At 40.2% G+C, this 17,344-nt stretch overlaps 1 protein-coding gene across 2 annotated transcripts in view; it reads left to right on the top strand.

Annotated features, from left to right (window-relative positions):
- SVIL (supervillin) overlaps positions 1–17,344 on the top strand; it is a 64,002-nt gene that overhangs the window by 44,973 nt on the left and 1,685 nt on the right. For both annotated transcript variants that reach the window (XM_035902427.1, XM_035902428.1), the window contains 16 exons: positions 622–799; positions 1,082–1,254; positions 2,455–2,610; positions 3,366–3,502; positions 4,021–4,168; positions 4,281–4,426; positions 5,309–5,484; positions 5,585–5,729; positions 6,055–6,331; positions 8,237–8,388; positions 9,574–9,679; positions 10,509–10,716; positions 11,391–11,524; positions 12,202–12,357; positions 12,755–12,898; positions 17,040–17,161. In XM_035902427.1, coding sequence (XP_035758320.1) covers positions 622–799; positions 1,082–1,254; positions 2,455–2,610; positions 3,366–3,502; positions 4,021–4,168; positions 4,281–4,426; positions 5,309–5,484; positions 5,585–5,729; positions 6,055–6,331; positions 8,237–8,388; positions 9,574–9,679; positions 10,509–10,716; positions 11,391–11,524; positions 12,202–12,357; positions 12,755–12,898; positions 17,040–17,161 — 2,558 coding nt within the window. The remainder of the gene's footprint in view (positions 1–621; positions 800–1,081; positions 1,255–2,454; positions 2,611–3,365; positions 3,503–4,020; positions 4,169–4,280; positions 4,427–5,308; positions 5,485–5,584; positions 5,730–6,054; positions 6,332–8,236; positions 8,389–9,573; positions 9,680–10,508; positions 10,717–11,390; positions 11,525–12,201; positions 12,358–12,754; positions 12,899–17,039; positions 17,162–17,344) is intronic.

The raw sequence follows: 17,344 nt of genomic DNA on the forward strand, positions 1-17,344 counted from the left end.
TGCACTTTGTAGTCTACTTATGAACCTGTCTAGAGTTCTGTGGTGTTTCCATCTCATATGTCTGTCCTCCATTTGTAATATAAAAATCATTCTGTTTATGGTATTTGACTCTACAAATTACAAAGGTATTTACATTTCAGCAGAGGAGGCACTAGCATAGGATAATGATTGTGCCATATTCACTAGTATGACGTAGTGACTTTTCTGCTTGTAGTTCTAGTAGATCTTTTCAAAGGAAGGAATAATGTGGTTGGAGGCAAGATGGAATATTCAAGACCATAAAATGCTTACACCATCCTACCAAAACAACTCATTTTTGATAGTGCCTAACTTTGTATTCAGCAATATTTCCCAACCATTTTGTAATAAAGATTATTGCATATGAGTAGCAGTTACACTCCATTTTTATCATTCTTCTCCAACAGACTTTTCTACAATCTCTCCTTCAAATCCCATCAATTTAAAAAAAAAAAAGCAAACGACAAAAAAACAAAAACGGAAACATGCCACCACCCCAAAAAACCCCACCCCAACGACTACCAAACGAGCCATGTTTACTTATTCTAGAGTTAGAAACTCTAGTATGATTATTTATTGGCGGAAGTGTTTTTTCTCCTGCAGTTGCTGGGATGCAAGAGACAGTGCTGACAGTTACAGGAAAATCTGTGAAAGAGGTGATGAAGCTGGATGATGATGAAACGTTTTCCAAATTCTATCGCCATGTGGATTTCCCTTCCTCCTCAGTGCCTTTGGACCTTGATGAGGACTTTGATGCCATCTTTGATCCTTATGCACCAAAGTAAGAACTAAGTTGTTTTTTCCATTGTTATGAATGCAGACATAGGGGCCGTGGTCGAAAATGTTTGATGTCAAAAGGCTTTATGTCATCTTGTAGGTGTCTTAGTACCGGGCATGTCCATTTCTTCTACACGTTTCTGAAATCACTCTTCTGCCTGAATCAAGGAACTGATCCTGATTTCCTAACAAATGTCACACCCAAAATCAAAACAAATGTATTGTCATTAGATGATTCTGACTAGGAAAATTAACTGATGATCATAAACACTGCTTTTTTTTTCAGGTTAATATCTTCTGTAGCAGAGCACAAACGTGCAGTTAGGCCTACACGCAGAGTCCAGTCCTCAAGAAACCCCCTGAAAATGCTGGCAGCAAGAGAAGATATTCTTCACGAATATACTGAACAAAGACTGAATGTTGCCTTCATGGAGTCAAAGAGAATGAAAGTAGAAAAAAGTAAGCTAATGGGATAATTTGTACAAGACACTGTCCTGCTATTTTAATGAAAAACACAACAAAAAATCCCAATGCAAAACCCACAACTGAAGGAATGGAACATATTCTCTGAGAGGCAATAAACTGATTGAGCTATGAGGTTGAATGTAGACTGTCAAGGCGGTCTGGAGAGGAGGGCATGTGTGACTTCCTCAGGGAAAGCTACCTACAGCCACCTCCTGTGCATAGGTTTAACTATTTTTTAGCACAGTCACCTTGTACAGAGAGAGACCGCTGCTGTGCCTGCAGGGTGAGGACAGGAGATCAAGTAAAGCAGATCTAGCATTATGTTATGCTGGGGGCGGGGAGGGCTGGCAAGAATGGATAAACTTGTTCAGGTACACTGGCCTCAATTTTGGGTCCTAGTTTTCTCTCAGAAACTGGAATTAGCCTTCCTGTCTCCAAAAGATTAATTTCCATGAAGGATCAGTGCTCTGTGGCAGGGCATCGTGTTTTACTTGTGACATTGCTTTCTCCTGACAACCAGATGGACAGCAAGAGACGATATTGTAAAATTTATTCAAAGGTTTGTCAAGCCACTTTTACCATTTTGGGCACAAGTTTTCCTTATTACGTTTGAATAAAGGGAGATCATCTTTAAGCGTTGCCTGTATTGATGAAAACACTAATTATATGTGTAATACTTCGTTGCCATTTGATGAGAAGCATTTCCCTGAGTTATAAATTCATGAAGTGCTTTGTCTTTGCTTGAGAAATAAGCAAAACTAGCCAAGAATTTAGGCTTTTAGTTTACAGTAAAACATGAGTTAAGACTTTGAAATGTAAATGGCTGTTGCATCACGCTGGCTGAGACAAATTTGAAGGGAATTTCAGTTAATTAGTGTTGGCTACTCTGCTATCTTTTATCATTGATCAATTACAAGGCATTGAAGATCTACACAGTACTTCACAAAACATTGGGTAAGACATGTTTCCTAGCAAAGTCAGTATTTCTGCCAAATAATATAATTCTGACACTGACCATTTACTCTTGGATGATCTCTAGAAATTTAGGTACTACCAAACCTGCAAAGCTTTGGGGCTAGCAGTTAATCCAAGTGGAAATAATTTTTTTTAATGCAACAACCAACTTTTTAATAATTTTGTCTTTTGGGGTTTTGTGTGTGTGTGTTTTTTCTCCAACTTCTTTCTATGTACAAGTGTCTACAAACTCGAATTTCTCAGAAGTAGCACTTGCTGGCTTGGCAAGCAAAGAGAACTTCAGCAACGTTAGCCTGCGGAGTGTTAATCTAACAGAGCAAAACTCTAACAACAGTGCTGTGCCATACAAGAAGCTAATGCTGCTACAAATTAAAGGTATGCTGGAACTGCTTTTATTTTCCATAGGCTGATTGTAATGTATGGGAGTTGCTACCACAGTAGGATGCTTAGCTTGTTCTAGATCTCCAGCTCAAGATTTATGCCCAAAACCTAAAAGAATAAGTGATAACTGTGTGACAAATATAAAACCTTACAAATAGGTTTGCATTGTGGCCACTAGTGCATGTTTTCCAAGCAGAAAACAGAGTATTTCAGGAATTCCAGCCATCTCCTGTGGAAATTTTGGAACTGTCCCATTCTTCCAGTGCTCTTCCAGTATACCTTGCAAGTGACATGACAGTGTTCTTGGTCCTCTTCCCCTTACAGTGTGTAGTAATGTATCTGATTCTGCAAAATAATAGCTACTTTTTTTGGCAAAGTAAAATTCTTAAAACTTTTTATTGCCTACAGAAACTGTGCCATAGCTTCACTTAAGCAAATGTAAAGGGTTCTGGAATTTGGCTTCTATCTGCCATTTTCTTAATTCATTTCATACCAGAAGGATGCAAAGTTGCTAAAGCAAGAACAGGAACTAATAGAAATATTAGTTGATAGGAGGCAATGGGGATTTTTGCTTCCTGTGAGTAAACCTTTTTTCCACAGTAGTAGTCTTTTAATTCTTCTTTAGCAGTCTGTTTCCATATATTTTTCTAAATGTGCTGTGATTGTTTGTATTTCATTCAAAACAAATTAGATCTTGGCATTTGATAGCAGTAGTCAAAGGAATATAATTAGCTTTGTTTTCTCTTTAGGAAGAAGACATGTTCAAACAAGATTAGTTGAACCAAGGGCCTCGTCACTGAACAGCGGAGACTGTTTCCTGTTGTTAACTCCACATTTCTGCTTCTTATGGGTAGGAGAGTTTGCAAATGTCATAGAAAAAGCAAAGGTTAGTACTAGTTGGTTTTTTTAATTATTTATTTTTAGAACTGTCACAGCATGTGTCTCTTTGATGTAATTGAGTCTTGGTGCCAGTTGTCTCAAAAAGTGGCACGTAACTGATAGTCAGTGACAGGTAGATAGGCAGGATTCCTGTAAATATGTTTTAGCCTGGGCCCTGAATGAAAGCTGACACAGGAGTGTGTAGATTGTGAAGCTGCAAGAGAAAAGGGGGGATATCCTCAGGAAACAGATCTGCACTCAAACAAAAATAGTCTGAATTGCAGGATGTCCTTTTTACTCCCATGTTCATTAAGATCAAGTCTTGTTTTAAGGCAAATGAAAGAATGAATATATTTCTGTAACATTTTCTCTAGTGTCTGTTTATTTAGTGCAACAAATAATCACCATTTCTTCTGGTATTTGCTCTGTTATATCCTATCTACTTTTGCCTTCTCCCTGAACAAGATATGCACAAGTATTCCAAAGACTTAAGCAATCCTGTTCAGATAACTGTTAATCTCTTAGGCTTCAGAACTTGCAACTTTAATTCAGACTAAGAGGGAACTTGGCTGTAGAGCTTCTTATATACAGACTATACAAGAAGGAATAAATACCCATACCCATGCAGCCAAAGACTTCTGGAAACTCCTTGGTGGACAGACAAATTACCAGTGTAAGCATTCTTACAGTTACAGTATCTGACAGTAAAATAGTTGAGTCTGTTCTCTTTAGTAAAGATAGTAGGATGCTAATTTTTTTCTATTTTTGACAATCTTTTCCTTAAGCTGCTGGAAGTCCTGAAGAAGATGAAATGTATGAAGCTGCAATAATAGAAACAAATTGCATTTACCGCCTCGTAGAAGATAAACTCATTCCTGAGGATGACTACTGGGGAAAGGTGCCAAAATGTACCCTGCTACAACCAAAAGAGGTATCGTGCCACTTACTGCTCCTGTGGTAAGTGCGGGAACATACAGCTGATGACAACTCAGTAACTGCAAATGCTCATGGAGAGGCTTACTGCAAATTGGATCCTTCGTGTTTCTGAAAAGCTTCTAAACACTTTGCTGTCCAGAGTGTGCTGCAGGTCTCAAGAAATTAGATCGTGGTATCTTTGAAGTGAAATACTATTTTAGGAAATGTAAATGTTTTTTCAGCAGTGGCTCACTCCAAAGTCATGAAGTGCAAAACAGTTAGCACTTCGGAAAAACAAAACAAAACCATAAAAATAAAAACCTGTTTTCCCTTTCAAGCATTTTTATTTCTATCCATAGCAGACTTTTCCCTTGCAAACAACGATTTTACCCATCTAAGTAGGAATGAGAGCAGATTTCGAAAATAAAGACACAATGCGTTTTCTTGAAAGTATTCAAATCGCTGCCTGTTTGCTGAGCCAGTTACCCATGCTGTATATTCTGTCAGCCTTCCCCGGCTGCAAGATGAACCATAGGCCTAAATGTCAGTGAAAGCTGCTGTAACTGGACAGCAATCAGTCATGCAACAAAATCATGTTTTCAGTAATAAGAGCTCTCTAATCTGCTAGTGACCTAGATACCACCTCAAGATACACCTCATAGCGCTCCCCACACTGCCTTCCAGTCATCCTCAGCAATCAGACATCACAGTGCAGACCACTGCCCTGGCCTTTACTTGCACTGCGGTGCTAGTTGTTAGTGTCACTGCACACACTCAGATATATGGAGGAGTTTGTGCTCAGTGCGCTGTGAGCTTGCAGCACTAGGAAATTGGAAGGATCAGGGTATCACCTAACCTAATGGTAGGTTGGTTTTTTTTGTTTGGGTTTGATTTTTAGGTGCTGGTGTTTGATTTTGGCAGTGAAGTATATGTCTGGCATGGAAAGGAAGTTACTTTAGCACAAAGAAAAGTGGCATTCCAGCTGGCAAAACACTTGTGGAATGGCACCTTTGACTACTCCAATTGTGACATAAATCCTTTGGACCCAGGGGAATGCAATCCCCTCATACCCAGGTATCAAAACTCGGGTTTAGTCTCATTGCAGAAACTTAGTTTTCTTGCCCTTATTTCACAGAATTTGATTTGTTTCTATTTGTTTTATTCCCTTGTACAGAAAGGGACAAGGACGCCCAGACTGGGCTGTGTTTGGCAGACTCACAGAACATAATGAGACCATACTGTTCAAAGAAAAATTTCTTGATTGGACAGAGCTGAAGAAACTCAACGAGAAGAATTCTAGTGAATCCCTTCACCAGAAGGTGCATATAATAAACACGCTAGGTATTTCAAACTAGATGACCTCGCTGGGATGGAAGCCAGGGAAGCTTGTTCCCAAGGATCCAGAGCACTTTCTTTATCTTGCAGGTTTTAGGGGTCAGAACATCACCACCTACAGTGAACCCACAGAGTTGCTTTACGTAGTGCTAAGCAGCTCCATGAACACTGCTAAGATGGCTTTGACAAGGCATCAAATGATGACAAGATACTAAAATACTGAAATATGCAGGAGTCAAACTGAGTGGAACTGTGGGGTAAGAAGAAAAAAGCTATGCTCAAAGAAATCTCTTCTGTGTTTTTTGACAGGAAGAATCCAGATCTGACTCTAAACCATATGATGTCATGCTAATGGTAGCTGTGCCCCAAACGACTGTAGGCACAGTCTTGGATGGAATGAATATTGGCAGGGGCTATGGACTTGTAGAAGGAGAAGATGGGCGGCAGTTTGAAATTATCACTGCATCTGTGGATGTCTGGCACATCCTGGAATTCGATTATAGTAGACTGCCTAAGCAAAGCATAGGGCAGTTCCATGAGGGAGACACATATGTGGTGAAGTGGAAGTACATGGTGAGCACTACAGGTTAGTGAACAATTCCATTTCGTCCGGCTGAAACATGGAGAAGTGCAGCTGAAACTGCTGCTGTTAGTGATAAGATCCAGACCTAGACTTCCTTGGATGCAAAACTATTTTAAAGGTTAGAAATGATAATTAGCCTTCCTAGACCATTAAGAAGTAGAGCTTATTATTTTACTTTGTTTAAAAGTAAGCATTAAAAAAACAAACCTGTAGTTATTTTTCATGCTTCAAATGTAATACTGTCCATCTCTGCTTTTATCCAACAGTGGTGTTGTACGTGTTCACAGGACAGCTCATTAAGCCAGAATTGTGCCCACAGCTTAACACCAAAATAACTAGGCAGCTGGACCAATGATAGTGGTCTGAATGTCTTGCAAGAGAGGTAGGCTTAGCAACAAGGAAAGCCTTTGCTGGGTAATGGAGAACAGTAACAATGACAGGAAAAGCCCTTGCCAACTCATTGCCCTTGCTTGTCCTTTTTGCTGTTTCTGGAAACCCTTTGCTATGGGTTTCAGTCTCAAGTGGAAAACTCTAGCAGTGTTCTGACAAAGAGCCTGAGAGCAGCAGGTAAATGCTGAGAATCAGTTAGCTTGGTATTCTCATTGGAACTCTCCCTTCTGGCACTAAACTAAGAATAGATGGCTTTTGTGGTAAGTAAAATAGAAATAGTCTAAAAATGATTGTTCCAAATAGAAAAATATTAAAATTGGTTGAAAGTAGTATAACAGCTATACAGCTTCAGGCTTTTAGCCAAAAAAAATGTAGGTGGGTCTTATTCAGGATCATTGAGTTCAGACTCTGGGAAATCCAAGAAAAATAGAAAAGCTTGTAAATCTTGGGAGAAGTGGGTAACACTAATACTGAATGGTAAACAGACTCCTAATCAATATGCATGAAAATGTATTCCATCACTTCAAAGCAGAATAATTCTTTATGTAGGAGGCAGTACTTGTATGGGCTGAATGTACAGGTAGGAGTAAAAACCATAAATTTTAAAGTGGCTAGTGGTTTGAGTAGTCTTAACTTGAAAAAAACCAGCACACTTTCTCCTAAGTATTTCAGTTGGTTGCTGCTCAGCACTGCTGAAATCAAGGCAGAAGTTTTTTTTTAAGAACTTGGTTTAAAGCTCTTGGGGTTCTTTTAAATCTTTAATTATATCTGTTTATTCAATATTCACTGGAAAGAGTAAAATACTCCATAACTGGTTGTATTGTTGAACTTCACTTGCTGTAAACATTATTTGCTCATCGTAACAACTAAATACCAATCCTTATTTAAAAAAAAAAAAAAAAAAAAAAGAGTTGCTGCTAACCCACTTTCCAGACCAACATGAAATACTGAGTTAATTTAAATAAATAAAGCTTACCTAATCCTAACTTTTTTATGACTGAAAAATACTGTTTTGGTGTTCTTTTCTTCTGTAGTTTTCCTCTCTAATATCACTTTACCAAGAAAGTCTTTTCTTTTAAGCCTGTAGCTTTCTCAGCTGTTGCTGTTTCCAGTATCACTCAGCAGCCAGCTACTCTCCTGCTGCCAAAGAACAGTGTGTAATGTGGAAAATGAGCCATAATGCACTCTTTGGGTAACATAACTGGACATACCATTTCACGTGCAAATTGGCTCAAGTGATGTCAGTTATTTTTCTCCAGATAGTACCAGTTCTTTCTACATCTCTTTCTCTGGCCAACGCAGGCATCTCTGCATGTGAGCTTACATCCACCTGATGAGACAGTGCCAACTTTGCATGGGGACGTACTGGCTTGGAGACCTAATGTTCCTCCAGTTGGACATTTTATCTTTCCTGTTCTGGACAGCATAGTGCTGAGCTGGCAGATGAGATTAAGCCATGTGCTGTGTTTAAACCTGTAGCCAGAGTACTTTCTTCAGCATGTGCTTTCTGTTTTGCAGTTGGAAGCAGGCAAAAAGGAGAGCAACAAGTAAGAGCTGTTGGAAAAGAGAAATGCGTATATTTCTTTTGGCAAGGAAGGCACTCCACAGTGAGTGAGAAAGGGACATCAGCACTGATGACAGTAGAACTTGATGAAGAGAGAGGAGCACAGGTGAGCCTCCTGCAGACCTAGGTGGCAGACCTGGTAAGACTTGCCTGTCCGTGTAGCCACTAACAGTAAATGTGGGTGATCTTTTTTGCCTCCTCTCTTTCTGTAAAGGTTGTCTTGCCAGTACAAATAGCCAGCCCTCAAAATTATTTTTTGCTTTATTCCAACTTCCAGAGACACATAAGCTCCTTTATTGATTGTAATTCCCAAATCCCACTTCTAAAGATGATGTTTCTGAGAATGGCTGAAGAAGAATGTCTTCCTTCCTCTCCCTGCAGGAATAGGTGAAGCACAGTTAAACAAATTTGTGCCTTCGCTTCCATACATGTTCAGATAACAGGACTGTCTTCCTAGTGCTGAAAACAAGAGAAGAACTTTCTGCCAGGCTGAGGCGTGAAAATACATTTGAAATTTTCCGTATGTTTACTCTGTAATTACAGAGTAGATTGCCTTGTTTTGCAGATTCTAGCAATTGCAGATATGGCTAGTCTGACGCTCAAACAGAGGACAGGCTAGCTTGCTTTATCTTTGGGTGGAGTTAGGCTTTTCTGTGGCTTGACTGTTACCAGCACACAAGAAGGGGGATTTAAAGGTAGTTTCTGTGCCTTGATAATGCTGTAATTAGTTTTTTAACAGCGCCGTAGATGTGACTGGTAAGACAGGAGTTCATAGACGAGATAGCCAAATACACTTGACCCAGAGTGTGGGATGCTGTGCAACATAGCTGATTTAACAATTGGTTATATCAGTTTCATAATCAAAATGCAATGTTTAATGAGCAAAGAACATGCCTGTTACGTAAACCAATTTACAGCAAATTGTGAACCTACTTCAGTTTCTACAGTATCTCATAATAGTTTCAAAGAAAGGTCCCTGTCCTGTAAAGAATTCAAATAATGTTTAGTTTAAACTAATTAACATTAAAGTTTATTTGGTATTCCTTATCCTCTGAAACTCTTTATTGTTGGATTCCAACTAGAGGTTTCTTTTAATATGCAGGTCACATACGCAGCCCATGGCATGCTGATATATATGGTAATTTAAACAATAGTCAGCAGTTGTAAAGTACAAGGAAAGCCATCTATGTGGGTGGCCATAACGATATAATTTTTAATCCATAGAGACTAGTTTTCCTGAGTCTGTATACTTGCTTCATTTTTTGGTAGAGAGTGTGCTTTCAACTTCCAGGTACAAGTGCTTCAAGGGAAAGAACCGCCATGCTTCCTGCAGTGCTTCCAAGGAGGGATGATTGTGCATGCTGGAAGAAGGGAAGAGGAAGAAGAAAATGCACAAAGTAAATTACTGTTAGTTAAGAGCTTCTGCCCCAAAATCCTTTTTTACCTATTGTGAAGGACTTTGAATTCAGTCTCAACTACCATACTCTGTAGAAAAGAGAAATGAATGCCATGAAACCCATGAGACAGTTTTGCCATGCTTTGTTTCAAGGAAGTTTTTCTCGTTTGAGCTGAGAATGGATTTTGTCACCCTAGAGCAAGCTGACTTTATTGTACTGATACGCATATAAATAAGTTGTAGTTGTTTTTTAATTAAGCAAAGTGCCTGTTTGCTTTAAAATACGTTCTTTTCTACATAGTCTGGGCAAAAGAGTATTTTTATGAGCAGTTCTCCTGCTCCAAGGAGAGCTCTAAGCTGTTGTTACCCATTCATTACTTTTTGCAACATATTCCTTGAATGCTGCAGTTGAGGTAGGAGAACTTCAGTGCAGGTGTAGCTTGGACATGTTCCAGTTCGCATGTGAACGTGACCTTCTGTGCCTAAGGTGCACGGGGAAGAGGAGCTGAATAGAAGGACCGCTGTGTTTGTTTCCCTTTTATTTTCCTTTATGAAACAGAGCAGAAACTTGGCTCTTCTGCTCTGTTAAGCTCTTCAGCTCTTAACACTTGTACTCTTGTAGCAAGGTTTCATAAGGCATCCTTTCTGCAACAGGGTTTCTCAAGTAGTGTTAGGCAAACCTGATGCTTAGCTAGTTTATTCTGTGATAATATAGGCATGCGATACGTGAAATTCATCCAGTATGAGAACAGCTCTTCCAGAGCAGAGGTCTTGAATTTTCAATCCCATGTGACTGTATAATACTGCTGCACTGTTCCTGTCTGCTCCAGGTGACTGGAGGCTATATTGCGTGCGAGGAGAAGTTCCCAATGAAGGAAACTTACTTGAAGTAGCATGTCACTGCAGCAGCCTGCGTTCCCGGACATCCATGATTGTCCTCAATATAAATAAAGCTCTTATCTACCTGTGGCATGGCTGCAAAGCACAATCTCACACCAAGGATGTAGGAAGAACAGCAGCCAATAAAATAAAAGAACAGTGAGTGTCTGACCTCTATTTTGGAGATGTTTATACAGGATACCAGTTTACTTAAAATAGTGTGCCTCAAAGAAAAGTTGAAATAAATAAAGCTGTCCTCCAAGTACAACTGCAGCATGTGCATGCTTGGTAAGGAGGAGGAATGGCGGGTAGTTGATTCGGTGGAGTGGGGAAAACACATGTCCTGTAATCACTTTCACTTAAGGTCAATGCACTTGCTCTTCCTACTGTACTAATTACAGTTGCAAAACCCCAGTCTCTTTCCATTTGGAGGGAGATGTTCAATATCTGAATAGCAAACTAAATCACAGTTGATAGGAGGATTAGAATCAAACCTTGTGAATAAGGAAGAGGAAATGAATTTGGAAAAGCATGCAAGGAGGACAGCAGTAGTTACAAAACCAGGCAGTGAGAATCCCTACTGAGAGCTCATGCGAGCATCTGCTCCGCTCTGGGTGTGTGATCAGAAATGGTATGAGAATGGTTGCTGAAATTTTGTATCTTGTTTATTGATAATTTTTGTCATAGTTTTCAAAAAGCCTGTGTTGGCATGAAGTGTGCAACAATCCTGTAGGGTGCTTTTGGGTTCTACTAATGCAAGTGGCCACTGGGTTTTTGTTAGCTGTGTTTTGGGCAGGAGAGCTGGGTTCACTTTCTTTCTTTGTGTTTTGCAGATGTCCGCTGGAGGCAGGGCTGCACAGCAGCAGCAAGGTGACGATACATGAATGTGATGAAGGGTCAGAGCCCTTGGGATTCTGGGATGCATTAGGAAGGAGAGATCGAAAGGCCTATGATTGCATGTTGCAAGGTAGACCTGCATTCCTGGATTTGGCACTCACATTTTACTTTACTCGTCTACAGTACTGTGAGATTTAATGTAAAGCTTTTGTAGAACAACTCGGTAGTTGAGATGATCCCTTCAGAGAGATGCTTCCAAAAATCTACTGAGTTAAGTAATACTGCTCCAGAAGGGAAGTGCTGGAAAACTGTTTCATTTTGTTCTCACCCCCTTCTGCAGCCCTTCTGTGTTCATGCAGCACAGAGCAACAGTTAATGCTGTTTACCAACACATTTTGCTTCTCTTCTGAAGGGATTTAGGAGGTAGTTCTGCACACATTCTTGTCCAGTCTTTGCTTTGAAACTGTTGACAAAGGTAGCAGGGGGATTGATTTACCAAGTGGAAAATTTGTCAGCTAAAAAGTAAACTCTGAGATGGGCTTTGCTTCACTTAAGCTACAACACAGCCAGTTATGAAATGGCTGATAGTAACTAGCCAGGATCAGATTCAAACTGATGGCAGCCAGCCTTTTAGCTCAAGTTCTTCACAGCTGCTGCTAGTCCCCCAAGACATCTGGTTGTCTTTCTTGATTTCTAAAAAAACAGAATTTACAGTCACTCTAAAATTTTATTTTTTTATTTTCATTTTTTCACATTCATCTCTGGCACTTTCTGTTGGAAAACTTCTTCATTTTTGTTCTTTTAAAGATCCTGGAAAGTTTAATTTCACCCCCCGCCTGTTCAGCCTCAGTAGTTCATCAGGAGAATTCTCAGCCACCGAGTACGTTTACCCTTCAAGAGACCCTGCTGTCATCAATTCCATGCCATTCTTGCAAGAGGATCTTTACACTGCCCCACAGCCAGGTACGTGCTTTAAAATACCTAAGTAACAAGAAAACAGAATCCTGCGCTGGGCAGTGATTCACTAACTCTAATCACTTTCAATGTGATTTATCACAGGAAAATGTGTGCATGTGATGCTTATACAGCATTAAGCAATAACAGTAATTTTTCCATGATAAAGATGCTGAGAACTAATCAAATGCACATGTATCCCTAAAGCTTGCTAGAAAAAGACATTGTTTATATTGGAGAATCTGAGTTCAGCTGAGGTTCAGCTGGATGAATAACAAAAAGGGATTGGTAAGCTTTGAAATGATCCTGTCGTGAAGCTGACAAGCATGTAGGACTGGGGTTGTTCAGGGGAGTCCAAGAACTAATAAGTGGCTGATGAGGGTTTTATTATTTTTTGGCTGTGTAGCACTGTTCCTTGTTGACAATCACCATGAAGTGTACCTGTGGCAAGGCTGGTGGCCTGTGGAAAACAAAATTGCTGGATCAGCTCGAATCAGATGGGCTACAGACAGGAAATGCGCCATGGAGACAGTGCTGCAGTACTGCAAAGGTAACAGATTGCCGTGCCTGGCTGTTCTGAGTGTGTCATACCTTTCCCTGCCTTACTGTCCCAAGCTGAAAGGTATTCAGGTGCTTCCCCAATGGCATTGATAAACATCAATGTATTTGAAGATACATTCCCCACTCATTCTCAGCAAACCATTTGTGTAGTAATGGCATTGTTCCCAAATTGCCAAGATACTCTGCTGAGTCAGTTCTCAGAGGGAATTATTACTTTATTTCTCTTATGTGCCACCACTGTAGGAGTATAGTTCAGACATTAGCTCCCTAAAAGGGAATTCTGAGAACACAGTCTCTTAAACCTGAATGCTTTCTGTCTAGCTCCTTTTAGATTTCATAAGCTTCTGTGTATCAAAAGACGGAATGAAGATGCTGTTTGCTGATGTAAGTGGGTTTTGATTTAGTAGGGTAGGTGGAAAGACTTTGAAGATCGAGAATGAGTCTCACAGGGAAACAGGTGGTCACTGGAAATGCTGGAGCACAAAGCTGAGGCTCTGCGCTCGTTTCTACAAGACAGAGTTATTGCCACTCAGTGTGCAGTGATTCAGGCTGCAACTGATGATCACATAAGAGTACACTGACCAGATTATTTTCTACATGGTAGTGTTTCCCTGAGACACCGTAATGCCTTCCTCTCACTTCATCTAAGGTTATGTGGGGCTGGGAACAGACCTTGCATCTTCTGATGGAGGATAAATAAAGGTGTAGGGTTACCATCCAGGAAAGAGGGTATACGTAACAGACATGTTCTGTTAGTTCAGAGCAGTTTCCCACTGTGAATAAGTCACTAGGGCTTAATTGGTGCAACCTGTCCCCTCTTGCAAGGAAAGCCTGATCGCTATAGACCTTCAGATGTCATGATGCCACCGATTTCTTCTGTAGCAAATAAACTTTACAACTTATGACACAGCTGGTGGTATCTGTCATCTTCTCCCATAGACATTTGTATATTTGAAGAGGGAAAGCTTTGTTGGATTCCATCCTTATAAGGATAAGCCAGTCTCTCCTTCTCAATCTGCAGGTTGAATAGGCGTAGGAGCAAGTGTTGTGTTTCTACTCAGTCATCTTGTGTCACTGAGGGGAGGTGGTAACACCTGGCAGAAGACAGCTGAAAACCGGTACTGGAGACTGAAACGTGACCTTTATTGGACTGCATTACTGCTCTACACGGTCCCTCCTCTGGTGTCCCTGGCACTGCCCTGCCAAACAGCAGCATTTGTTTAGGAATGGGGTGCTAAATTCAGGGCAGTAATTGGAAGAGTCTTTAACAGGGACTGCTGTATTCCTAAAGAAGAGGCCAGTTACTTGTTCTCCACCACCCCCGCTCCCAGTTTTTGCAGGTCAGAAGGAGTGCTAAGATGCATTTCTTCGAAATCATTTCATACAATGTCCTTCACAGCAGAAATGAACGTCAGCGTAGAGGAACAGAGCCCCGTGCAATGACGTGCCTAGAGTTGCTCAGCAGGCTAGTGAGAGAGGTGGAAGTAAGATCCTGGTCTCAGTGTCCCTGACGCAGTGCTGTAATCTTCTGGTAATGAAAATCATGTTTTCTGGCCCCAGCAGAGATGGAATCAGATACACATCCTGAGGTTTGGATACTTCGCTGGATTTTTTGAGCTTCGAGTTCAGTGATGGGAAAAGGGCTTCTGCACTGGATTGAATTTGCTGCATCTGAGTTCGATGCACAGTGGAAAGCTCTTCAGTGACTCCTTATGGGTCTGAAGTTTAGCATATGTATCATAGGACAAGAGTTTTTTGCTGAGTGCTCTCTTCTTTATCACTGGCCATGACATTGCAGCAGTTGTGGCTTTATCTTCTTTGCTTTGGGCTGGGTGGTTGGATAGGTACAGAACAAGTTTGTTACTGTTAAAGACCGATTCTAATTGTACTATTTCTATGCTAAAGCTTATGTGAACTTCAGCAGTTTTTTACTGTTCAAACTATGCTGTTCTGGTGGTCTATCACTTTCATGATCTGGGATTCTGTCAACCACTTCAAAATTTCATTGCATCAAACAGTCAGGGCTGACTAGCTCTTACGTGTTGTTACATATCAAGGTGGAGAAATCGAATTTCAGGCAATACCAATGCTGGTGCAATTATGTCAACTACCAGAATATAGTTGAGTGATCAGAAGCATTAAAATGCTTTTCTCTTATTTTTCCATTTCTTTCCTTATTTATGTCCCTCTCCTCTCCCCCCCTTTTTTTTTCCTTTTCCTGGCTTGCAGTGTTTAACTACATGATAGTATGAAAGATGCTAATTAGCAACTCTGGATATCCCTTGAATATACCTAGCAGTTCTTCTTGTGCATAAATCTCATTTAACTTGTCAAAATGTCTTGCAAGTGTTTCTGTGGTTTTATCTGCTAAATCAGCAGTCTGGAGAGCTGAGCTGCAGACTGCTGGGAGTGGGAAGAATCTGTTTTGCCCTTCAGTGATTCTTAGTGAGGAGATCAGCTTGTGCTGAGGGCAGAGTTCATGCCATGAAAATGTCTCTCCACTTACATACAAATTCATCTTACCTATACTGGGACATTAGCAAATGCCACTCTCCTTCTAGTTCTTGGCTGAATTACTGAGAGTGGAGCAGCACAACTAGAGCAGATTCACACATTTCTTAAATGCAAAGTTTTTAAGTGTTCAATCATTCATGGTAGAATGAACAAATAAACTACAGTGAATATATGTGGAAGAGAAGGCTTAAAATCAAGTATTCAAATGATATCCTGTCTAAATTGCATAGTTAAAGCATGCACATTTTAATACTTCTGTTAGACTACTCCAGAGAGCTTTCAGTTCAGTTTCATGTGAACATATTCTCTCTAATCAGTTTGCTCCCAACATCTGCAAATCCAAACCTGTAATGTTCAGATTTTGCAAACCGAATGGAACACCGATGTCCACCCAGGCTCCTTGCATTCAGCACGGGTGTTGCATCAGTTCCCTGGGGTGCTCCTCATCAATGGGGAGGAGGGGGCTGTGCTCTTTTAGACCCTTCTGCCTGATAGCCCATGCACATCAAGTTGCAGGTGGGGACTACAGTAAAAACCAGGGTCTTCTATAATGGATTTATATGCTCTGGTGGAAATCTTAGTGCATTAAAGATGCTCTGAGATTGAATGTAGGGAATAACAGAATTTTTTAAGAAGCAGCTTTTAGGGAAGCTACAGCCCTCAGAAGTGAGGTGGTATCATGTTGCTCTGTTAGTTTCACTTGATTCTGGACTTTGCAACATCTTTAGCTTTTCCACTGCCTATCTGGAAGAAAGATTTGATTAGACTGAGTTACTTGAATCCAAGTAAGATGAAGGTACAATATTTTTTTGAATGATAGCTCCTCCCAGTCTCTGACTGCTTGCCTTCCTGTTTCCAATAATATTTGGAGTCTATCAGTGCTCTTGAATCCTTGGGGAATTAAATCATTCAACCAATAGGGCCTCTTTTCGCCAGTACTTGGCATAATAACTTTACCCACTTAATCTGATACGGCATCACTCCTAGGCAGGGCTATGTCCATGTACTATATAGTGTGCAGACATACATGTTTTAAAGAAGCAGGACTGTCTTTGAAAATCATCAGAAATTACCATCCAGCTATTGCAATACCTCTGTTAACTTTCAGATCCCATTCCTTCGAATGTGTAATAACAAAATGATTGTGTTAGACCTCAGTATCCCAAGTTAAGAATGGTTTAAACATTCTCACATAAGTCTCCAAGCTTAAGCTTTATCTGCTGCTGGCAGGACACTTCTGAAGGTTTCATTTACCTGAATTTGGCTAATTTCAGACCATCACACTCTGCTTACAAAAATAGAGTTAGAATAGAGTAAGATAAGAAATACATTGTGCTAGGAACACTGTGGGGGATTTTCAGCATACATGGTTTGAACTTTGTGGTCAGAGACAGTAAAAGGCAGATTTTGAAAAACAGGTTAAAAGGTTTTTAACATTACAAAAAATGCCAGTGAAATTTATTCCTACTGCCTTAAATTACTTCAGCTTTTCAGGAAAGAATCAATTAAACATGCTTACAAGGTAGCTTTGGATAGTGGGTGACACTGCAAAATATGGTACCGTTTGTAATATTTGTCTTTTTTTTTTTTTTTTTTTTAATTTTGACTGGTTTTAGGAAAAAATGTAAAGAAGCCCCCCAAATCCTATCTAATTCACGCTGGCCTAGAGCCTCTGACCTTCACTAATATGTTCCCAAGTTGGGAACACAGGGAAGACATCGCAGAGATCACAGAAATGGTAAATCTTTTCATTGCACGGACTGTTTCCTGTTGCTAGTAGTTGTGGTTTGTGGTGTCAGTAACACTTCTTGTTTGTGCTATCAAGCCCCAAAATCCAGAGGATGAACTTACAAAGTACCGTTCAGGAGTCTGCATAGGAAAAATATAACAGCATAGCTAAATTCTGACTGGGACTGCGGAT

This window comes from Egretta garzetta, unplaced genomic scaffold (assembly GCF_000687185.1).
Source record: "Egretta garzetta isolate BGI_Z169 unplaced genomic scaffold, ASM68718v1 scaffold369, whole genome shotgun sequence".
In the NCBI taxonomy this organism is placed as follows: domain Eukaryota; kingdom Metazoa; phylum Chordata; class Aves; order Pelecaniformes; family Ardeidae; genus Egretta; species Egretta garzetta.